We start from the raw sequence: 24,897 nt of genomic DNA, 5'->3' as shown, positions 1-24,897 counted from the left end.
TTATGAAAGCAAAAGTTTTGGCCCCCCCTCGAAATCATCTAATCTTTAAAAGTTCATGCTCTAAGGCAATGTTTATGTGTCCTTTTTGGCCTTCATAAGGCTGCTATGCTTGGAGACCTGCAGGTGCAGGACAGGCTGCCCAGGTATGCCGTAGGACCCACCATGTTTTAAAAAAATAATAATATGGTGCTAGGGGTGGAAATCGAAAAAAAGGCATATTTAACCAGCCCTAGTTGCTCCCGTATACCTTCATCTGGTCCCCCAATCTTATGTCTTTCTGCTTCCAAACAAACCTGTTTTTCAGGACCTTACCACTTAGCCAATCACTGGCCAAGACAAGACACCTCTGCAGCCAGTGATTGGCTGAGCTGGCAGGTCCTGCACCGAGTGCCTGTCTAGCCCCCCAAAAAGTTCCATATCACACTTCAACATGTAGACCACATTTGTGGAACCACATGTAAAGGGGCTAAAGTCATAAGATACATTTCCAAACATTTATTGCTCCAAGCAGTTATAAAACTTAGGAGGTCAGGTCACTTACCAGTCTACGTTTCATGGCGATGCTTTCCTTTGGCGGTTGCGTGTCCATACTTAAAGGTGTACTCCGCCCCTAGAGATGTTATACCTTATCAAAAGTATAGGAGATAAGATATCTGATCACGGGGGACCCCAGCGATCTTGGCTGTGCCCCCCCCCCCAGACATCCGGTGCACGGAGCGAAGTGCACCGGATGTCAGGGGGGGGCGCAGCCATGATGTACGGGTTAGTGGCAATGCGGGGCGGAGGCTCGTGAAATCACGGTCACGCCCCTTCAATGCAAGTCTATGGAAGGGGGCATGGCGGCCTCCCATAGACTTGCATTGAGGGGGCATGGCCATGGCATCACGAGCAGGGCGCGACCTCTGGAACTGCGACCGATGCTCTAAACGAATGCCAGGTGCAACAGGGAGATCGTGGGGTCCCACCCCTGGGGATGAGACATTTTATCCCCTATTCAAAGGATGTCTAGGGGCGGAGTACCCCATTAACACTGTAGGCCACAACAATACCTAGAAGTTGTTCTTTAAATTAACTCAACATGACAATCATAAAATTTCTAATCTTGTTTTTGTGACCCTCCACCTATTGTACATGCTCCCTAGGTACGGGCACAAAGGGGTTATCAGGGAATAGAAAAACAGCTAATTTATTTAAAAAAGAAAAACAACTGCACGTCTTTCCCCAGGTCGTGTGTCTCCTCAAACAAGGCCAATAAAGATATTGGCAAGACGTGGACTCCGTCGAAGTCCCCCGGTAGTCCTCCCCATATCTGAAGCCTTTCATTTTCTGGCCCAGGCTTTGGGCCGGCCCTGCATCTACTCAAGTTGTGTTTCCATGTGTTGCTAAGGGAAGGTTTTTTCCATGTTCTACATTCCTTGGGACTTTGGTGCCTATAAGAAGATTATCTGATGAATATTATTAAGAAGTTATTAGCTAGGATAGCTGTGTACTGATGGGTTTATACTATCAGTTCCCTCCCCTCTGGGGCATGAACCAGGTGTGAAGTGGCTCATCCTTGAGAGAACCTTGTCACCTCACCAGCCATGCTTCATATCCACCACTCCACGGGCTGGAAGTTTATATCATCGTAAATCATTTGCTGTATGCAACAATATATAATGTATGTATTTATGGCCTGAAGTAGTCCGAAGGGCAGCAGTATTGAAGTGCGGAGTATCATACACAGTGGAGTCCGGGCTCTGGTTAGGTAAGTGAAGAATATTATACAATGCTGGGCCCGGGGTCTAATGTGGGGACTATAGAGTATTATACAGAGTGGAGCCCAGCGCACTGTGCAGTGTATGGAGGGGCACTCTGTCTGGTAGTAAGTATTGGGCACTTTCTGGCTGGTAGTATGTATGGTGGACTCTATTGGTATGTATGGAGTCATTTCTGTCTGGTAGTCTCTAGTAGTATAAATGGGACACTCTATAGCTGACAGTGTGCATGAAAGGGTAATATCTGACTGGCAGTGTGTATGAGGGGCACTCTCTGGATGACCTTGTGCATGAGAGACACCCTTTGGCTGGCATTGTTGATGGGGCACTCTCTGGCTGCTAGTGGGTATGGGACAATCTCAGGCTGGTATTTTTTTTGAGGCTCCTCTCTGATGGATTCTGTGTATGAGTGGTCCTTTCTCACTGGTAGTGGGTATGGGGCACTCTCTGGCACTTTGTATGGGGGGTACTCTCTGGTTGGTAGTGGATATGGAGCAGTCTCTGGCACTGTGCATGAGGGGCACTCTCTGACTGCTAGTGGGTATGGGACAGTCTCTGAAACTGTGTATGGGGGTCACTCTGGCTGGAAGTGTGTATGGGACAGTCTCTGGCACTGTGTATGTGGGGCACTTTCTGGTAAGGGGTATGGGAAGCTCTCTGGCTCTCATTCTGTGTGGGGCACTCTTTATCTTGCACAGTAAATGGGCTTACTCTCTGACTGATATCAGATATGAACACTAATGTATAGCAATCAGATCCTTTTCTGCATCTTAAATTTTCGCTGGTCCCACAATTCTGACATGTTCCAACACGTTGATTATAATCTATAGGGTGCAGAGAACGTCCACCATGCTTTCTGTATTCTTAGTTATGAAGCCTTTTCGGGGGTGATCTACAGTCCAGGAGAGATGATCTGCAGAGATTAGATTGTTACCTGTAAACCATTAGCTGATCGCTGACACCCACATGGAGATAAGGGATTTATGGTGCTCATCCTCTTGTTTAATATGTAGGCACTGAGGACCCTTCATTTCAGCTGAAGGTCAGACGAGCTAAAGCTCCTGACATACATGCTGAATGTGTCTATAGGCTTACATTAGGCCATGGAGGTCAGAAGACTGTCTATAGGCCTACATTAGGCCATGGAGTCCAGAAGACTGTCTATAGGCTTACATTAGGCCATGGAGTCCAGAAGACTGTCTATAGGCTTACATTAGGTCATGGAGGCCAGAAGACTGTCTATAGGTTTACATTAGGCCAGGGAGGCTAGAAGACTGTCTATAGGCTTACATTAGACCATGGAGTCCAGAAGACTGTCTATAGGCTTACATTAGGCCATGGAGGCCAGAAGACTGTCTATAAGCTTTCATTAGGCCATGGAGGCCAGGAGATTGTCTATAGGCTAACATTAGGCCATGGAGGCCAGAAGACGGTCTATAAGCTTACATTAAGCCAGGGAGTCCAGAAGACTGTCTATAGGCTTACATTAGGCCATGGAGTCCAGAAGACGGTCTATAGGCTTACATTAGGCCATGGAGTCCAGAAGACTGTCTATAGGCTTACATTAGGCCATGGAGTCCAGAAGACTGTCTATAGGCTTACATTAGGTCATGGAGGCCAGAAGACTGTCTATAGGCTTACATTAGGCGAGGAAGGCTAGAAGACTGTCTATAGGCTTACATTAGACCATGGAGTCCAGAAGACTGTCTATAGGCTTACATTAGGCCATGGCGGCCAGAAGACTGTCTATAAGCTTACATTAGGCCATGGAGGCCAGGAGACTGTCTATGAGCTTACATTAGGCCTTGGAGTCCAGGAGACTGTCTATAAGTTTACATTAGGCCCGGGAGGCCAGAAGACTGTCTTTATGCTTACGTTAGGCCATGGAGGCCAGAAGACTGTTTATAGGCCTACATTAGGCCATGGTGTCCAGGAGACTGTCTAAAGGCTTACATTAGGCCATGGAGTACAAGAGACTGTCTATAAGTTTACATTAGGCCCGGGAGGCCAGAAGACTGTCTATATGCTTAGGTTAGGCCATGGAGGCCAGAAGACTGTTTATAGGCTTACATTAGGCCATGGTGTCCAGGAGACTGTCTATAGGCTTACATTAGGCCATGGAGGCCAGAAGACTGTCTATAGGCTTACATTAGGCCAAGGAGTCCAGAAGACTGCCTATAGGCTTACATTAGGCCATGGAGTACAGGAGACTGTCTATAGGCTTACATTAGGCCATGGAGTCCAGAATACTGTCTATAGGCTTACATTAGGCCATGGAGGCATGAAGACTGTCTATAGGCTTACATTAGGCCATGGGGGCCAGAAGACTGTCTATAAGCTTACATTAGGCCATGAAGGCATGAAGACTGTCTATAGGCTTACATTAGGCCATGGAGGCCAGAAGACTGTCTATAGGCTTACATTAGGCCATGGAGTCCAGAAGACTGTGTATAGGTTTACATTAGGCCATGGAGGCCAGAAGGCTCTCTATAGGCTTACATTAGGCCAAGGAGTCCAGAAAACTGTCTATAGGCTTACATTAGGCCATGGAGTCCAGAAGACTGTCTATAGGCTTACATTAGGTCATGGAGGCCAGAAGACTGTCTATAGGCTTACATTAGCCGAGGAAGGCTAGAAGACTGTCTATAGGCTTACATTAGACCATGGAGTCCAGAAGACTGTCTATAGGCTTACATTAGGCCATGGAGGCCAGAAGACTGTCTATAAGCTTACATTAGGCCATGGAGGCCAGGAGACTGTCTATGAGCTTACATTAGGCCTTGGAGTCCAGGAGACTGTCTATAAGTTTACATTAGGCCATGGAGGCCAGAAGACTGTTTATAGGCCTACATTAGGCCATGGTGTCCAGGAGACTGTCTATAGGCTTACATTAGGCCATGGAGTACAAGAGACTGTCTATAAGTTTACATTAGGCCCGGGAGGCCAGAAGACTGTCTTTATGCTTAGGTTAGGCCATGGAGGCCAGAAGACTGTTTATAGGCTTACATTAGGCCATGGTGTCCAGGAGACTGTCTATAGGCTTACATTAGGCCATAGAGGCCAGAAGACAGTCTATAGGCTTACATTAGGCCATGGAGGCCAGAAGACTGTCTATTGGCTTACATTAGGCCATGGAGTCCAGGAGAATGTCTATAGGCTAACATTAGACCATGGAGGCCAGAAGACGGTCTATAAGCTTACATTAAGCCAGGGAGTCCTGAAGACTGTCTATAGGCTTACATTAGGCCATGGAGTCCAGAAGACGGTCTATAGGCTTACATTAGGCCATGGAGTCCAGAAGACAGTCTATAGGCTTACATTAGGCCATGGAGGCCAGAAGACGGTCTATAAGCTTACATTAAGCCAGGGAGTCCAGAAGACTGTCTATAGGCTTACAATAGGCCATGGAGGCCAGAAGGCTGTCTATGGGCTTACATTAGGCCAAGGAGTCCAGAAGACTGTCTATAGGCTTACATTAGGCCATGGAGGCCAGAAGGCTGTCTATGGGCTTACATTAGGCCAAGGAGTCCAGAAGACTGTCTATAGGCTTACATTAGGCCATGGAGTCCAGAAGACGGTCTATAGGCTTACATTAGGCCGTGGAGGCAAGAAGATTGTCTATTGGCTTACATTAGGCCATGGAGGCCAGAAGACTGACTATTGGCTTACATTAGGCCATCGAGTCCAGAAGAATATCTATAGGCTTACATTAGGCCATGGAGGCCAGAAGACGTTCTATAAGCTTATATTAGGCCAGGGAGTCCAGAAGACTGTCTATAGGCTTACATTAGGCCATGGAGTCCAGAAGACTGTCTATAGGCTTACATTAGGCCATGGAGTCCAGAAGACGGTCTATAGGCTTACAATAGGCCATGGAGGCCAGAAGGCTGTCTATGGGCTTACATTAGGCCAAGGAGTCCAGAAGACTGTCTACAGGCTTACATTAGGCCATGGAGTCCAGAAGACGGTCTATAGGCTTACATTAGGCCATGGAGGCCAGAAGACTGTCTATATGCTTACAATAGGCCATGGAGGCCAGAAGACGGTCTATAAGCTTATATTTGGCCAGGGAGTCCAGAAGACTGTCTATAGGCTTGCATTAGGCCATGGAGTACAGAAGATGGTCTATAGGCTTACATTAGGCCATGGAGTCTAGGAGGCTGTCTATAGGCTTAGATTAGGCCATGGAGTCCAGAAGACGGTCTATAGGCTTACATTAGGCCATGGAGTCTAGGAGGCTGTCTATAGGCTTACATTAGGCCATGGAGTCCAGAAGACGGTCTATAGGCTTACATTAGGCCAAGGAGTCCAGAAGACTGTCTATAGGCTTACATTAGGCCATGGAGGCATGAAGACTGTCTATAGGCTTACATTAGGCCATGGAGTCCAGAAGACTGTCTATAGGCTAACATTAGGCCATGGAGGCCAGAAGACGGTCTATAAGCTTACATTAGGCCAGGGAGTCCAGAAGACTGTCTATAGGCTTACATTAGGCCATGGAGTCCAGAAGACGGTCTATAGGCTTACATTAGGCCATGGAGTCCAGAAGACGGTCTTTAGGCTTACATTAGGCCATGGAGTCCAGAACACTGTTTATAGGCTTCCATTAGGCCATGGAGGCCAGAAGACTGTCTATAGGCTTACATTAGGCCATGGAGTCCAGAAGACGGTCTATAGGCTTACATTAGGCCATGGAGTCCAGAACACTGTTTATAGGCTTACAATAGGCCATGGAGTCCAGAAGACGGTCTATAGGCTTACATTAGGCCATGGAGTCCAGAACACTGTTTATAGGCTTACATTAGGCCATGGAGGCCAGAAGACTGTCTATAGGTCTACATTAGGCCATGGAGTCCAGAAGACTGTCTATAGGCTTACATTAGGCCATGGAAGCCAGAAGGCTGTCTATAGGCTTACATTAGGCCATGGAGTCCAGAAGACTGTCTATTGGCTTACATTAGGCCATGGAGGCAAGAAGACTGTCTATAGGCTTACATTAGGCCATGAAGGCCAGAAGAAGGTCTATGAGCTTACATTAGGCCACTGAGTCCAGAAGACTGTCTATAGGCTTACATTAGGCCACTGAGTCCAGAAGACTGTCTATAGGCTTACATTAGGTCATGGAGGCCAGAAGACTGTATATAGGCTTACATTAGGCCATGGAGGCCAGAAGACGGTCTATGAGCTTACATTATGCCACTGAGTCCAGAAGACTGTCTATAGGCTTACATTAGGCCATGGAGGCCAGAAGAATGTCTATAGGCTTACATTAGGCCATGGAGTCCAGAATACTGTCTATAGGCTTACATTAGGCCATGGGGTCCAGAAGACGGTCTATAGGCTTACATTAGGCCATGGAGGCCAGAAGGCTGTCTATAGGCTTACATTAGACCATGGAGGCCAGAAGACTGTCTATAGGCTTACATTTGGCCAAGGAGTCCAGAAGACTGTCTATAGGCTTACATTAGGCCATGGAATCCAGAAGACGGTCTATAAGCTTACATTAGGCAAGGGAGTCCAGAAGACTATCTATAGGCTTACATTAGGCCATGGAGGCCAGAAGACTGTCTATAGGCTTACATTAGGCCATGGAGGCATGAAGACTGTATATAGGCTTACATTAGGCCATGGAGGCCAGAAGACGGTCTATGAGCTTAAATTAGGCCACTAAGTCCAGAAGACTGTCTATAGGCTTACATTAGGCCATGGAGGCCAGAAGACTGTCTATAGGCTTACATTAGGCCATGGAGTCCAGAATACTGTCTATAGGCTTACATTAGGCCATGGGGTCCAGAAGACGGTCTATAGGCTTACATTAGGCCATGGAGGCCAGAAGGCTGTCTATAGGCTTACATTTGGCCAAGGAGTCCAGAAGACTGTCTATAGGCTTACATTAGGCTATGAAATCCAGAAGACGGTCTATAAGCTTACATTAGGCCAGGGAGTCCAGAAGACTATCTATAGGCTTACATTAGGCCATGGAGGCCAGAAGACTGTCTATAGGCTTACATTAGGCCATGGAGGCCAGAAGACTGTCTATAGGCTTACATTAGGCCATGGAGTCCAGAAGACGGTCTATAGGCTTACAATAGGCCATGAAGGCCAGAAGGCTGTCTATAGGCTTACATTAGGCCATGGAGTCCAGAAGACGGTCTATAGGCTTACATTAGGCCGTGGAGGCAAGAAGACTGTCTATAGGCTTACATTAGGCCATGGAATCCAGAAGGCTGTCTATAGGCTTACATTAAGCCATGGAGGCATGAAGACTGTCTATAAGATTACATTAGGCCATGGAGGCCAGGAGACTGTCTATAGGCTTACATTAGGCCATGGTGCCAAGGAGACTGTCTATAGGCTTACATTAGGCCATGGAGTCCAGAAGACGGTCTATAGGCTTACATTAGGCCAGGGAGGCCAGAAGACGGTCTATAAGCTTACATTAGGCCAGGGAGTCCAGAAGACTGTCTATAGGCTTACATTAGGCCATGGAGTCCAGAAGACGGTCTATAGGCTTACATTAGGCCATGGAGTCCAGAACACTGTTTATAGGCTTACATTAGGCCATGGAGGCCAGAAGACTGTCTATAGGCTTACATTAGGCCATGGAGTCCAGAACACTGTTTATAGGCTTACATTAGGCCATGGAGTCCGGAATACTGTCTATAGGCTTACATTAGGCCATGGAGGCCAGAAGAAGGTCTATGAGCTTACATTAGGCCACTGAGTCCAGAAGACTGTCTATAGGCTTACATTAGGCCATGGAGGCCAGAAGACTGTCTATAGGCTTACATTAGGCCATGGAGGCATGAAGACTGTATATAGGCTTACAATAGACCATGGAGGCCAGAAGACGGTCCATGAGCTTACATTAGGCCACTGAGTCCAGAAGACTGTCTATAGGCTTACATTAGGCCATGGAGGCCAGAAGACTTTCTATAGGCTTACATTAGGCCATGGAGGCTAAAAGACTGTCTATAGGCTTACATTAGACCATGGAGGCCAGAAGACTGTCTATAGGCTAACATTAGGCCATGGAGGCCAGAAGACTGTCTATAGGCTTACATTAGGCCATGGAGGCCAGAAGACTGTCTATAGGCTTACATTAGGCCATGGAGGCATGAAGACTGTCTATAGGCTTACAATAGGCCACGGAGGCCAGAAGACTGTCAATAGGCTTACATTAGGCCACAGAGGCCAGAAGACTGTCTATAGGCTTACATTAGGCCATGGAGTCCAGAATACTGTCTATAGGCTTACATTAGGCCATGGAGTCCAGATGACGGTCTATAGGCTTACATTAGGCCATGGAGGCCAGAAGGCTGTCTATAGGCTTACATTAGGCCATGGAGGCCAGAAGACTGTCTATAGGTTTACATTAGGCCATGGAGTCCAGAAGACTGTGTATGGGCTTGCATTAGGCCATGGAGGCCAGAAGGCTGTCTATAGGCTTACATTAGGCCAAGGAGTCCAGAAGACTGCCTATAGGCTTACATTAGGCCATGGAGTACAGGAGACTGTCTATAGGCTTACATTAGGCCATGGAGTCCAGAATACTGTCTATAGGCTTACATTAGGCCATGGAGGCATGAAGACTGTCTATAGGCTTACATTAGGCCATGGAGGCCAGAAGACTATCTATAAGCTTACATTAGGCCATGAAGGCATGAAGACTGTCTATAGGCTTACATTAGGCCATGGAGGCCAGAAGACTGTCTATAGGCTTACATTAGGCCATGGAGTCCAGAAGACTGTGTATAGGCTTACATTAGGCCATGGAGGCCAGAAGGCTCTCTATAGGCTTACATTAGGCCAAGGAGTCCAGAAAACTGTCTATAGGCTTACATTAGGCCATGGAGTACAGGAGACTGTCTATTGGCTTACATTAGGCCATGGAGGCCAGAAGACTGTCTATAGGCTTACATTAGGCCATGGAGTCCAGAATACTGTCTATAGGATTACATTAGGCCATGGAGGCATGAAGACTGTCTATAGGCTTACATTAGGCCATGGAGTACAGAAGACTGTCTATAGGCTTACATTAGGCCATGGAGTCCAGGAGAATGTCTATAGGCTTACATTAGGCCATGGAGGCCAGAAGACTGTCTATAGGCTTACATTAGGCCATGGAGGCCAGAAGACTGTCTATAGGCTTACATTAGGCCATGGAGGCCAGAAGACTGTCTATAGGCTTACATTAGGCCATGGAGGCCAGAAGACTGTCTTTTTGGTCTTCATGGGGCTGATATGCATCAGTATATGTTAAAAAATATAGAATAGTGTATCTGTAATTGGATAGTGTAGCATCCAGTGTCCTACTGTGTGGACTCCATTTAACGTATAGATCCTGAGGTTAGAACAAGGCCTAACAATACACGTAGGAATGAATTGTGAAAACCAAAGGTCGCAGTGTGACTACCGCAACACTGACAGCTGGGTCACCTGCACTAAACCGAAATGTGTCTAATCTTTCCACCACAATGGGCATACGAACCAGAGCATGAAGCAGTGGAGGCGTACGGGTCACGTTTTCCATCATATGGACAGACTGGTGCATGTGCATCACTTACCTGGGAAAGTAATGGCACCAGGATGCATTACACCCCTCACACCCCATATACTCCTTACACCCCTCACACCCCATATCCTCCTTACACCCCTCACACCCTATATCCTCCTTACACCCCTCCCACCCCATATCCTCCTTACCCCACTCACACCCCATATCCTCCTTACACCCCTCACACCCCATATCCTCCTTACACCCCTCACACCCCATATCCTCCTTACACCCCTCACACCCCATATCCTCCTCACACCCCATATCCTCCTTACACCCCTCCCACCCCATATCCTCCTTACACCCCTCACACCCCATATCCTCCTTACATCCCTCACACCCCATATCCTCTTACACCCCTCCCACCCCATATCCTCCTTACACCCCTCACACCCCATATCCTCCTTACACCCCTCACACCCCATATCCTCCTTACACCCCTCACACCCCATATCCTCCTTACACCCCTCACACCCCATATCCTCCTTACACCCCTCACACCCCATATCCTCCTTACACCCCTCCCACCCCATATCCTCCTTACACCCCTCCCACCCCATATCCTCCTTACACCCCTCACACCCCATATCCTCTTTACACCCCTCACACCCCATATCCTCCTTACACCCCTCCCACCCTATATCCTCCTTACACCCCTCACACCCCATATCCTCTTTACACCCTTCACACCCCATATCCTCCTTACATCCCTCACACCCCATATCCTCCTTACACCCCTCACACCCCATATCCTCCTTACACCCCATATCCTCCTTACACCCCTCACACCCCATATCCTCCTTACACCCCTCCCACCCCATGTGACTATAAGAATCAATGTAAACAAACCACGTGTCATAACATGGACATAGATCTGTGTAATGGGAGCACACTATAGGGAGAGATCTGCGCACTATAGGGAGAGATCTGCGCACTATAGGGAGAGATCTGCGCACTATAGGGAGAGATCTGCGCACTATAGGGAGAGATCTGCGCACTATACGGAGAGATCTGCGCACTATAGGGAGAGATCTGCGCACTATAGGGAGAGATCTGCGCACTATAGGGAGAGATCTGCGCACTATACGGAGAGATCTGCGCACTATACGGAGAGATCTGCGCACTATACAGAGAGATCTGCGCACTATACGGAGAGATCTGCGCACTATACGGAGAGATCTGCACACTATAGGGAGAGATCTGCGCACTATAGGGAGAGATCTGCGCACTATACGGAGAGATCTGCGCACTATAGGGAGAGATCTGCGCACTATAGGGAGAGATCTGCGCACTATACGGAGAGATCTGCGCACTATAGGGAGAGATCTGCGCACTATACGGAGAGATCTGCTTTACACCAAGTATGAGGTGCAGGTAGTAGGCGGTGTGGTCCGCCCCCAGACACTACTTGGTTAATGGAGCTTAACAAGCATGGGGTTGACCTCTGTCCTTCTGCCATTTATATAAGAGTCATAGAGAGGAAGTAGAACACAAGCAGGGAAGAGGCTCAGGGTACGTGTGGAATCAGATATAGGACAGGGACCCTCAGGCCTGGCCCAGGGACTTATGTGACCCCCCCAGCCCTTGGTTACCTACATGTATTTGCTCAGAGCTCAGGAGCCAAAGAAGGGAAGAGGTTAAATAGTCGGGCGGAGCAGAGACTTTCTGCAGAGAAGCTGACTGAGTTGAACTATTCAGTGACCGCTGCAGTCTATAGGATTGTATACAACTGCAGCTGTAGACATTGATGTAGTCTATAGTGCCACAAGCAGTAATAATGCTCCCCTTGGTGCCCCACGGATTGGGTAGATTAGTGGGTTGAGGAAGGGTTGGAAGGGCCCCCACATTAGGTAGTTAGGTTGCTCCAGTCAGTATAAAGGTTCCTTCCCGTAGTTGTCCCCCTGTAAGCAAAACACCCTAGAACCCCCTAGATAGTTGTCCCCCTGTAGGAAGATCCCCCCATATAGTTGTCCCCATGTAGGAAGATCCCCCTATATAGTTGTCCCCATGTAGGTAGAACCCCATAGCTAGTCGCCCTCCTGTAGGTAGCAGCCCCCTGTAGACAGTTAACCCCCTGTAGGTGGCAGCCCCCTCAAAATTAATAAAAAACATTAAAAAAAACATGCCATCCTTGCTGGCTCCTGCATAGTCCACAGCATGGCCGCTCCTCTTCTTCTTCTGCTCTATGCTTTGGCGCAAGATGACGTCAGAGGAAAGTGGCCTACTGTGACTGCCAGTGACAATACAGTTGGCAGCCACAAGAGAGACTGACAGTGCGAGGAGCCAGTGGCTCTTCACTCTCTCAAAGCTGTGCGCCACAAAGCAGGACAGTGCCAGGTACAAGCAGGACGGTAGGTGGGAGTCCCAAAATCAGGACTGTTCCCAAGATCAGGACAGTTGGGGTGGGTATGGGGGAGGGGGGGGGCATAGTATAGTAGTTAGGCCCCCACGCTGACCTCATATAGTAATTATGATCCCACATTGCCTCCATATAGTATTCAGGACCTTCACAATGCTCCATATAGTAATAAAGCCCCTACACAGTCCCTATATAGTAGATAGATCCCCTCTCTGCCTTCACACTGCCCCATATAGTAGTTTATTCCCCATGCTACTCCCATATACAAGTTAAGCCACCTTTGTGCCCTTGACATGATAGCTCCCCACACTGCCCACATATAGTGCTTAGGTCCCCATACCACCCTCATATAGTAGTTAGGTCCCCATACCGCCCTCATATAGTAGTTAGATCACCACACTGTCTCCATACAGTACTGTAGTTAGTTCCCCACACTGCCCGCATATAGAAGTTAGGTCCCCACATTGCCCGTATATAGAAGTTAGGTCCCCACACTGCCCGTATATAGAAGTTAGGTCCCTACACAGCCCGTATATAGAAGTTAGGTCCCCACACTGCCTTTGTATAGAAGTTAGGTCCCTACACTGCCCCCATATAGTAGTTAGGTCCCCATACTGCCCCCATATAGTAGTTAGGTCCCCATACTGCCCCATATAGTAGTTAGGTCCCCATACTGCCCCCATATAGTAGTTAGGTCACCACACTGTCTCCATACAGTACAGTAGTTAGTTCCCCACACTGCCCGTATATAGAAGTTAGGTCCCCTCACTGCCCGTATATAGAAGTTAGGTCCCCACACTGCCCCCATATAGTAGTTAGCTCCCACACTACCCCCAAATATTAGTTTCCCACCCTGCCTTCATACAGTAATTAGGTCCCTACATTGCCCTCATATAGTGGTTAGACCCTACACTTGATAGGCCTCACACTGCACCTAAATAATATCTAGAATCCTTGGGTTCTCTCTCCTATTCTCTCCATACCCCATTAGGTCTTCTCTGATAGCCCCTGAAGTGACAGAACAGGGAACCGCTGTGTCTCTGTTTTGCTGTCTTATGCGTTACGACTGTTCCCCCATTCCCCTGTGGACATGGTACTGATCGCACCCTTGTGACTGTGGTCATAACATCCCTGGCTGTAGCTCAATAGTTAAAACCAATCATTTGTTCCCCAAAGATGCAGTGTATATTAGTAGAGGGCAAGAAAAGTTACAGAACACTTCTTAATACAATGGTGAAGCTTTAGGATGGGTTCATAGTAGGTTTTGATGATACGGTCACCGGATCCGGCTGGGGGGGAGTGAAAACCGGGCACTCTCGTATCTCTCCCGGACCCGATCATTTGAATGAGCGGACCGGAGTCAGATAGTGACTCCGATTGGTCATTTTTGCCCCGTATCCGGTGCTCTGACCAGACCTAAAACCACTGTATGCCACGGTTTTAGGTCTGGCCAGAAAACCGGATACGGGGCAACAAATGTCACTGTTTGACTCTGGTCGGCTCATTCAAATGAGCGGTTTTCACTCCCCCCAGCCGGATCTGGTGACATCAAAACGTAGTGTGACCCCACCCTTACTCACACGCGCCTTTCATAGTTTGCTCTTTCTTACAGAGCGCCAACATGTCTGACTACTTTATCCGTCTCTACAAGGACTCTGACTACCGTGATGCCAGGGACCTGTTTGCCTGCGGAATTATAGAGCACAAAGACAAAGCCTTCCACCACGCCATACGGCTGCCCCACATCTGGCTCCCAGCATTGGCGGTGTTGACCCTTCCTGCACTAAACCTTTTGTCTCTCACAGTTTCCATTCTTACAGTTTCTATAGGTTTAGTCACTGTATGGTTTTGTGCCCGTCACATGTACACGTCCTACGTAGATTACACCCTCTCCGATGACATGTTGGACATTGGTAAATATTACCTGCAGCGGGACGGCTACAGCTTCTGGGTGGCGGAGTCAACAAGCGGTGAAGTCATGGGCACGATCGCTGCTCTGCCTTCTTCTGACCCCGGAGGAGAAAAACATCTGGAACTGAGACGACTATCGGTGGCCAAACATCACAGAGGAAAAGGGATCGCCAAAGCTTTATACAGGACGCTCATTGACTTTGCCCGAAAGAGAAGCTGTGACGCCGTGGTCCTGACCACCACATTATCACAAAAGACTGCTTGGAAGATGTACGAGAAGCTCGGCTTCAGGCAGACACGCACCTTTAACCCTCCAGGTCTCCTTGGTAAAGTCCTGGACTTCAGGATCCTGGTCTATAGATATGATATCCCATCCCAGGAGTAGGAGACTCTATAATATCTGCCCAAGTCTGCTCAGTGAAAGATCTGCTCAGTGAAAGATCTGCTCAGTGAAAGATCTGCTCAGTGAAAGACAGTTCAATTGTAAATCCAAGTGATAAGAAGTAAAAAAAAAATGGCACTCACCATCATCCATTTTCTTCTCTTTATAATATCAAAAAGTGAAGTTATACATTCGACATTTTCACCCGGCAAGGTGCGCCGTGCTCAGTGAAAGATCAGCTCAGTGAAAGACAGTTCAATTGTAAATCCAAGTGATAAGAAGTAAAAAAAAATGGCACTCACCATCATCCATTTTCTTCTCTTTATAATATCAAAAAGTGAAGTTATACATTCGACATTTTCACCCGGCAAGGTGCGCCGTGCTCAGTGAAAGATCTGCTCAGTGAAAGACAGTTCAATTGTAAATCCAAGTGATAAGAAGTAAAAAAAAAATGGCACTCACCATCATCCATTTTCTTCTCTTTATAATATCAAAAAGTGCAGGTATACATTCGACATTTTCACCCGGCAAGGTGCGCCGTGCTCAGTGAAAGATCTGCTCAGTGAAAGACAGTTCAATTGTAAATCCAAGTGATAAGAAGTAAAAAAAAAATGGCACTCACCATCATCCATTTTCTTCTCTTTATAATATCAAAAAGTGCAGGTATACATTCGACATTTTCACCCGGCAAGGTGCGCCGTGCTCAGTGAAAGATCTGCTCAGTGAAAGACAGTTCAATTGTAAATCCAAGTGATAAGAAGTAAAAAAAATGGCACTCACCATCATCCATTTTCTTCTCTTTATAAAATCAAAAAGTGCAGGTATACATTCGACATTTTCACCCGGCAAGGTGCGCCGTGCTCAGTGAAAGATCTGCTCAGTGAAAGACAGTTCAATTGTAAATCCAAGTGATAAGAAGTAAAAAAAATGGCACTCACCATCATCCATTTTCTTCTCTTTATAAAATCAAAAAGTGCAGGTATACATTCGACATTTTCACCCGGCAAGGTGCGCCGTGCTCAGTGAAAGATCTGCTCAGTGAAAGACAGTTCAATTGTAAATCCAAGTGATAAGAAGTAAAAAAAAAAAATGGCACTCACCATCATCCATTTTCTTCTCTTTATAATATCAAAAAGTGCAGGTATACATTCGACATTTTCACCCGGCAAGGTGCGCTGTGCTCAGTGAAAGATCTGCTCAGTGAAAGACAGTTCAATTGTAAATCCAAGTGATAAGAAGTAAAAAAAAAATGGCACTCACCATCATCCATTTTCTTCTCTTTATAATATCAAAAAGTGCAGGTATACATTCGACATTTTCACCCGGCAAGGTGCGCCGTGCGCACTTGGCCGGGTGAAAATGCCGAATGTATACCTGCACTTTTTGATATTATAACGAGAAGAAAATGGATGATGGTGAGTGCCATTTTTTTTTTACCTCTTATCACTTGGATTTATAATTGAACTGTCTTTCACTGAAATTGAGCACCTGAAGTGTACCCCGTTCAGATCCCCTCAGTGCCGACCGCCTATTTTCTATTTCTTATCTATAATTTCTTCTTCACATTGGTGGTTTACGTCTTGCTGACATCTTTGTTGGCTCCGACTTTATCTCATGAATAAAATGTTATAAAAAAAAATCAAATTTTTTTTTTTGCGTTTTCACAATTCACATTATTATTTATACTGGTGTACTCGCGTCATCGGGAAGTTCTCGCACAGCTGAACATAGAGCCAGAAACCTTGGTTGTCTGTAGTTTTTAAAGGGGTATTCCAGTGAAAAACAATTTTTTTCATATCAGCTGGCTCCAGAAAGTAAAAGGGGTACTCCGGTGGAAATTTATTTATTTATTTATTTTTTTAAATCAACTGGTGCCAGAAAGTTTTGTAAATTGCTTCTATTAAAAAAAATCTTAATCCTTCCAGTACTTATTAGCTGCTGAATACTACAGAGGAAATTATTTTCTTTTTGCTCTCTGCTGACATCATGATCACAGTGCTCTCTGCTGACATCATGACCACAGTGCTCTCTGCTGTCCATTTTAGGAACTGTCCAGAGCAGCATATGTTTTCTATGGGGATTTTCTCCTACTCTGGACAGTTCGTAAAATGGACAGAGATGTCAGCAGAGAGCACTGTGGTCATGATGTCAGCAGAGAGCTCTGTGTTCCAAAAAGTAAAGAATTTCCTCTGCAGTATTCAGCAGCTAATAAGTACTGGAAGGATTAAAAAATGTTTAATAGAAGTCATTTACAAATCTGTTTAACTTTCGGGCACCAGTTGATGAAAAAAAAAAAAAAAAGGTTTCCACTGGAGTATCCCTTTAAATAGATTTGTAAATTACTTCTATTAAAAAATCTTAATCCTTCCAGTACTTATCAGCTGCTGTATGCTCCACAGTCTGTGTCACGAACTGTCCAGAGCAGGAGAGATTTGCTATGAAGATTTGCTCCTACTCTGTGCAGTTCCTGAGACAGACAGAGGTGTCAGCAGAGAGCACTGGTGTCCGACAGAAAAGAAATACACAACTTCAGCAGCTGATAAGTACTGGAAGGATTAAGATTTTTTAATAGAAGTAATTTACAAATCTGTTTCATTTTCTGGCGCCAGTTGATATGAAAAAAAAAATGTTTTACCCCTTTAATATTCTAGGCGATCTAGTAGTCATGGTTAGGTAGTTTACCCAATATGCCTTGTGGTACAGAGGTAAATTTAAATACAATAGGTTTCATTCTTGGTGACGTAGAATTTTTATCTTTGGGCATCTGTAATATAAGACTTGGTCGGACCGCTGGCATCTCTACTATTACTAAAAACAAAGGGACATAAGGGCACTCCTGGCATAACGGGGCAGGAGAAAACAAACAACTCCATCCTAAATAAAGATTGGGGTATAAATTGTCGGCAGAGAAAAGGATAGGGGATAAGATGTCTGATCGCAGGGGTGCTGCCGCTGGGGACCCCCTCGATCTTGGGTGCGGCACCCCAGACATCCGCTACACGGAGCGAACTCACTCCATGCCGGATGACAGGCGATGTGGGGCGGAGGCTCATGACGTGGCGGTCAGACCCGCTGGTGGCGTCACGGCCACGCCCCCTCAATGCAAGTCTATGGGAGGGGGGCGTGAAGACCACGGGTCCTGGCTGCAGGTAGCCGCCAGGACCACCCCACTATGACCCGTGGTCAGCTCATGAATGCACGTCATAGAAGGGGAGCGGAACAAGGGTTCGCCCAGTGTCCTCATGAGGTTAAAGGGGGTACTCCAGTGGAAAACATTTTTTTTTTCATCATGTGGTTCCAAAAAGTTATACAGATTTGTAAATTACTTCAATCAAAAAAAGCTTAATCCTTCCAGTACTTATCAGCTGCTGTATGCTCCTGTAGTTCTTTCCAGTCTGACCACAGTGCTCTCTGCTGACACCTCTGTCCATGTCAGGAACTGTCCGGAGCAGGAGAGGTTTGCTGTGGGGATTTGCTCCTACTCTGAACAGTTCCTGACATGGACAGAGGTGGCAGCCGAGAGCACTGTGGTCAGACTGGAAAGAACAACTAGTAGTATACAGCAGCTGATGGAAGTTCTGGAAGGATTACGTTTTTTTAACTGAAGTAATTTACAAATCTGTTTAAAGGGGTACTCCTAAGACATCTTATCTCCTATATGAAGGGGATAGGGGATAAGATGTCTGCCGTCACGCCCCCTCCCATAAACTTGCATTGCGGGGGCGGGGCGTCACACGGGATGGAGTCGTGACATCACGATACTCTGGCCCCCATATTCGTGACCAGGCAGACTCGGAGCCTGCAGTGTTGCATGCAGCTCCCACAGGTGGGTGCTGCATGTGAGATTGTGGGGGTCCCCAGCGGCGGATAGGGGATAAGATGTCTTAGGGCCAGAGTGCCCCTTTAACTTTCTGGCACCAGTTGATTTGAAAAATATTTTTTTCCACCGGAGTTTCCCTTTAAAGGAGTACGCCGGTGGAAAACTTTTCAACTGGTGCCATAAAGTTATACAGATTTGTAAATTACTTCTATTAAAAAATCTTAATCCTTCCAGTACTATTTAGGGGCTGTATACTACAGAGGAAATGCTTTTCTTTTTGGATTTATCTTCTATCACAACCACGGTGCTCTCTGCTGATCGCTGCTGGAACTGTCCAGAGCAGCATATGTTTGCTATGGGGATTTTCTACTGCTCTGGACAGTTCCTAAAATGGACAGCAGAGGTCAGCAGAGAGCAGAAGAGAAATCCAAAAAGCAAAGAATTTCCTCTGTAGTATACAGGCACTAATAATTACTGGAAGGATAAAGATTTTCTAATAGAAGTAATTTACAAATCTTTAGACATCTTTATCTGTATGTATCCTGCTGTGGCATAAATAAAGACAAGCCTTTTTTACCTCATACCTTGGTGCCGGACGGAGTTCTTTCAACTAATTTACAAATCTGTTTAACTTTCTGGCACCAGTTGATTTAAAAAAAAGTTTTACACCGGAGTACCCCTTTAACCCCTTAAGGACTTAGGACGTGTGAGTACGTCCTAAGTCCGGTCCCTGTCTATAATGCGGGGTCCCAGCGTCATAGTGGGATGGTCCTGGCGCCTTTATACAGCCGGGGCCCGCGGCTAATAGCGCGTGGCCGCGATCGCTCGGCCACGCGCTATTAACCCTTACGGATTTTTTTTCTGTTTCGTCGTGGTTTTTTCGGTAAAATGACTAATGTCACGGAAAAGTAGAATTGGTGGCGCAAAAAAGAAGCCATAATACAGATTTTTAGGTGCAAAATTGAAAGGTTTATGATTTTTTTAAAGGCAAGGAGGAAAAAACGAAAGTGCGAAAACGTGAAATCGCTCAGTCCTTAAGGGGTTAAGCAGGAAACATCTATTGAATGGATTAGTACAAGTCAGATACGTTTCCTTCCCACTCCCTGTAGTGTTCATAGACCATATAATGTATATTCCAGATTAATCTTTCACTATGTTCCTTGGAGCGAAAAGTAAAATGGAGGAAACCCCTGCAAACACAGGGACAACGTATGGCGGTATCAGGGTATGGCTGTGCAAGGTGTCGGGAATGTTTTCCCCTACGTGGGCAGTGAATGGATCTCTCTGGGAAGTGTTTGGCACTAGGGGGAGATTTATCAAAACCTGTCCAGAGAAAAAGTTGCCCAGTTGCCCATAGCAACCAATCAGATCGCTTCTTTCATTTTGCAGAGGCCTATTTCAAAAGTGAAAGAAGCGATCTGATTGGTTGCTATGGGCAACTCAGCAACTTTTCCTCTGGACAGGTTTTCATAAATCTCCCCCTATGTGTGGACTATATGGTAACGTGTGTTACCGCATATAAACACAATGGGGGAGATGTATCAAAACCTGTCCAGAGGATTGGAAAAGTTGCCCAGTTGCCCATAGCAACCAATCAGATCGCTGCTTTCATTTTGCAGAGGCCTATTTCAAAAGTGAAAGAAGCGATCTGATTGGTTGCTATGGGCAACTCGGCAACCTTTCCTCTGGACAGGTTTTGATAAATCTCCCCCTATGTGTGGACTATATGGTAACGTGTGTTACCGCATATAAACACAATGGGGGAGATGTATCAAAACCTGTCCAGAGGATTTGAAAAGTTGCCCAGTTGCCCATAGCAACCAATCAGATCGCTGCTTTCATTTTGCAGAGGCCTATTTCAAAAGTGAAAGAAGCAATGTGATTGGTTGCTATGGGCAACTCGGCAACTTTTCCTCTGGAGAGGTTTTGATAAATCTTCCCCAATATGGAATTAGGCTGCATTCACACCACGCTTTTGCAATATAAGTTCCCGTATACTTTTTCAATTTGAAAACCGTACGGAACCGTATTGAAAACCGTACGGAACCGTATTGAAAACCGCACGGAACCGTATTGAAAACCGTACGGAACCGTATTGAAAACCGTACAGAACCGTATTGAAAACCGTATGCATTGACTCTCCATTGAAAACCGTATGCCAAAAGATGCATCAGGCTGTGTCCGTTTTGCATCCTGTACGGTTTTGTCCGTTTTTTTCCCGTACCCAAAACCGCAGCCCACCGCGGTTTTTGGTCAGGGTGAAAAACCGTATTGAAACGTATACATTTTTTTTTTTTCAACATGGGAGTCAATGAGAACCGTACAGAACCGTATGTGCCTATGGTTCCATACGGTTTTCACCATACGGCTTTTTGACTTTGCACAGTTTTTTCTTCATGGAATTTCAATCAAACAAGTGAAACTTTATTCATAAAATGGAATGAAAAGTTAAAACCGTATACATTTTTTTTCTCTTAAAAAACAGAGGCAACCGGACGTCATTTTTCAAATCGTATACGGATTAAAATGTGTAAACACGTTTTGATACAGTTTAGTCCGATTTTGAGGGGTCCGTTTTTCATTCAAAAACCTGATACGGGAACTGTATTGCAAAAACGCGGTGTGAACCCGGCCACATGGGTAACACTGTAGACGGTGGCCATATAGTTGTATAGTTTTACTGAATATACGGAGGAATATTTGTCTGTCTGTCCGTTCGCTTGTGCGTATGTCTCTTGTCTGCGTGAACTTCTTTATATTTTGAAGACTATAGAACTGGTCAATGTAAAGTGTTTGAGCCCTGACTTTTGGAATTGTTTATGCGGATATCTTATACCAGTGTTTCCCAACCAGGATGCCTCCAGCTGTTGCAAAACTACAACTCCCAGCATGCCTGGACAGCCGAAGGCTGTCCAGGCATGCTGGGAGTTGTAGTTTTGCAACAGCTGGAGGCACCCTAGTTGGGAAACACTGTTATCCAAGGACTCTGACAATAATGAGGCCAGAGACTTTGACCACCACGCCATACATGTGGCTTCCAGCATTGGCTATGTTGACCCTTCCTGTACAATGTCCATCCTTGCAGTTGTTGTACAGTGTGAATCAAAAGTTTGGGCACCCCAGGTAAAAATTTGTATTAATGTGCATAAAGAAGCCAAGGAAAGATGGAAAAATCTCCAAAAGGCATCAAATTACAGATTAGACATTCTTAGAATATGTCAACAAAAGTTACATTTTATTTCCATCATTTACACTTTCAAAATAACAGAAAACAAAAAAAAAATGGCGTCTGAAAAAGTTTGGGCACCCTGCAGAGTTAATATCTTGTACTGCCCCCTTTGGCAAGTGTCACAGCTTGTAAACGCTTTTTATAGCCAGCCAAGAGTCTTTCAATTCTTGTTTGAGGTATCTTTGCCCATTCTTCCTTACAAAAGTCTTCCAGTTCTTTGAGATTTCTGGGCTGTCTGTCACGCTCTGCTCTTTTAAGGTCTATCCATAGATTTTCAATTATGTTGAGGTCAGGAGATTGTGAAGGCCATGGCAAAACCTTCAGTTTACGCCTCTTTGATGTAATCCCCTGTGGATTTCGAGGTGTGATTAGGATCATTTTCCATTTGTAGAAGCCATCCTCTCTTTAACTTCCGCTTTTTCACAGGTGGCATGAAGTTCGCATCAAAATTTGCTGAAGTTTTATTGAATCCATTTTTCCTTCTATTCATGAGATGTTCCCTGTGCCACTGGCTGCAATACAACCCCAAAGCATGATTGATCCACCCCCATGCTTAACAGTTGGACAGAGGCTCATTAAATTCTGTTCCCCTTCTTCTCCAAACGTACCTTTGCTCATTCCGGACAAAAAGTTAAATTTTAACCTCATCGGTCCACAGAACTTGTTTCCAAAATGCATCAGGCTTGTCTATATGTTCATTTGTAAAGTTCAAATGCTGATTTTTGTGGTGAGGACGTAGAAGAGGTTTTCTTCTGATGACTCTTCCATGAAGACCATATTTGTACAAGTATCTCTTTATAGTGGAATAGTGTACCACAACTCCAGTGTCTGCCAGATCTTTCTGGAGGGATTGTGCAGTCCAACGTGGGTTTTGAATAGATTTTCTCACAATCCTGCGAGCTGTTCTGTCTGATATTTTTCTTGGTCTTCCAGATCTTGCTTTAACTTCCAGTGTTCCTGATGACTGCCATTTCTTAATTACATTCCGAACAGAGGATATTGACATCTGAAATAATTTTGCCATCTTCTTATAGCCTTCTCCAGCTTTGTGAGCGTCAACTATTTTCAGTTTCAGATTTCTAGACAACTGCTTAAAAGAACCCATGGTGCTGATTGTTGGGGCAAGGTCAGATGAGTCTGGGCATTTAAAACTAGTGTTGAGCGGCATAGGCCATATTCAAATTTGCGATATTTCGCGAATATATGGACGAATATTTGTCATATATTCGCTAAATTCGCATATTCGTAATATTCGCGTTTTTTCGCATATGTGTAAATTAGCATATGCGAAAATTTGCATATGTGAAAATGTATTAACTTTATAGCAAGTATACCAGTGTAACTTGATAGAAGCAGCATAAGGGAGGGATCAATATTCGCGAATATTCGCATATGCGAATATTCGCACACCAGTCTCACACAGTAGTATTAGAGCCTTCTTTACACCACACAAGCTGGAAGCAGAGAGGGATGATCACTGTGATGTGTACTGTGAAAAAAATATATTCTTAATTTCGATTATATAGTGCTATATTCGCGAATATTAGCGAATTCGCGAATATACGATATTCGCGAATAAAATTCGAATTGCGAATATTCGCGAGCAACACTATTTAAAACCTGTGAGACTGACATCACCTGGTCCTCCCAGATGATGATTGAGAACAATCCATGACACTGACAGGTCTCAGCTTTGCAAAGGGGGCAGTGCATGCTATAAATTCTGCAGGGTGCCCAAACTTTTGCAGACGCCATTTTTTTGTTTTCTGTTATTTTGAAAGTGTAAATGATGGAAATAAAATGTAACTTTTGTTGACATATTATAAGAATGTCTAATCTGTAATTTGATGCCTTTTGGAGATTTTTTCCATCTTTCCTTGGCTTCTTTATGCACATTAATACAAATTTTTACCTGGTGTTCCCAAACTGTTGATCCCCACTGTAGCTTTAGTCACTGAGGGCAGAGGGGGCGACAGCTGTTTCTTACGGGGAACATACTTCTACTGGCTATACAACACCAGTTGTGTAAGTCATAATTCTTTTCTTCTTGCAGGAAAACATGTACCAGATCAGGCTCTACAAGGACTCTGACTATGAGAGGGTTCGAGAGATCTTCGCCCTTGGTTTAATAGAACATACCGGAAAAGCTTTCCATTTCTCCCTCCGTCTCCCACGAGTCTGGACATTTCTCCTGTTGACGTTCTTTCTTCTCTTCTATATCACTGGGTCATTCCTGATGTCCTCTCTCGGTGTGGTCATTGATATAGGGCTCTTGTATCTGATCCATTGGGGCATCTACTGGTTCTACGTCTCACACTCTCTATCCGACGACATGTTGGATATTCAGAAATATTATCTCCAGCGGGACGGTTACTGCTTTTGGGTGGCAGAGTCATCAGGAGAGGTGGCAGGGATGGTAGCTGCTGTCCCACCACATCAACCTGGAGGAGAGAGACAAGTTGAACTTATGAGGCTGTCAGTTCCCAAAAAACACCGGGGGAAGGGAATTGCTAAGGCCTTGTGCAGGACAGTCATTGACTATGCCCGGAGGAGAGGCTGTGAGGCGGTGGTCTTGGAAACCTCATACCCTCAAGTTGATGCCCGGAAGATGTATGAGAAGATGGGTTTTAGGAGAACGAGAACTGCCTATGCCCCCGGTCTGATAACCAAAATCCTTGCCTTCAAAATATTGTTCTACCAGTACAACCTCCATAGGTGAAATATACAGAAACCAAGTCTCAGGTCTCACAAGTGTCAAATTTGTATTCTGGTTGACCAAGATCGATAAGACGGCAACTGAGCTTCCATAAAGTTTTTCTTATTCACCTATTAAAAAGAACCTGGAAATATTAGATCACATGTTATCCTTGTATTTGTCACTT

At 45.5% G+C, this 24,897-nt stretch overlaps 2 protein-coding genes across 7 annotated transcripts; both read left to right on the top strand.

The window, feature by feature from the left end:
- Positions 1 to 1,726: 1,726 nt before the first annotated feature.
- On the top strand, positions 1,727 to 24,855 carry LOC130297101 (probable N-acetyltransferase CML5). Of its 6 annotated transcripts, none has more exons than XM_056549660.1 (2): positions 1,727 to 1,747; positions 24,069 to 24,855. In XM_056549660.1, exon 2 carries the CDS (start codon positions 24,075 to 24,077, stop codon positions 24,732 to 24,734), a length of 660 nt encoding a protein of 219 aa, XP_056405635.1. In that variant the 5' UTR covers positions 1,727 to 1,747; positions 24,069 to 24,074; the 3' UTR covers positions 24,735 to 24,855. The 6 variants fall into 6 exon arrangements, with proteins under 6 accessions (XP_056405635.1, XP_056405714.1, XP_056405394.1 ...); XM_056549739.1 differs by lacking the exon at positions 1,727 to 1,747 and adding an exon at positions 17,832 to 17,856; XM_056549419.1 differs by lacking the exon at positions 1,727 to 1,747 and adding an exon at positions 18,760 to 18,792.
- Positions 12,614 to 16,179, top strand: LOC130297386 (N-acetyltransferase 8-like). The gene is made up of 2 exons (XM_056549850.1): positions 12,614 to 12,665; positions 14,286 to 16,179. The coding sequence occupies exon 2, from the start codon at positions 14,295 to 14,297 to the stop codon at positions 14,967 to 14,969; it is 675 nt and encodes a 224-aa protein (XP_056405825.1). The 5' UTR covers positions 12,614 to 12,665; positions 14,286 to 14,294; the 3' UTR covers positions 14,970 to 16,179.
- Positions 24,856 to 24,897: the final 42 nt, after the last annotated feature.

The sequence above is a fragment of the Hyla sarda genome, chromosome 1 (assembly GCF_029499605.1).
Source record: "Hyla sarda isolate aHylSar1 chromosome 1, aHylSar1.hap1, whole genome shotgun sequence".
Lineage (NCBI taxonomy): Eukaryota > Metazoa > Chordata > Amphibia > Anura > Hylidae > Hyla > Hyla sarda.
This window is presented reverse-complemented; position numbering and strand designations above follow the sequence as displayed.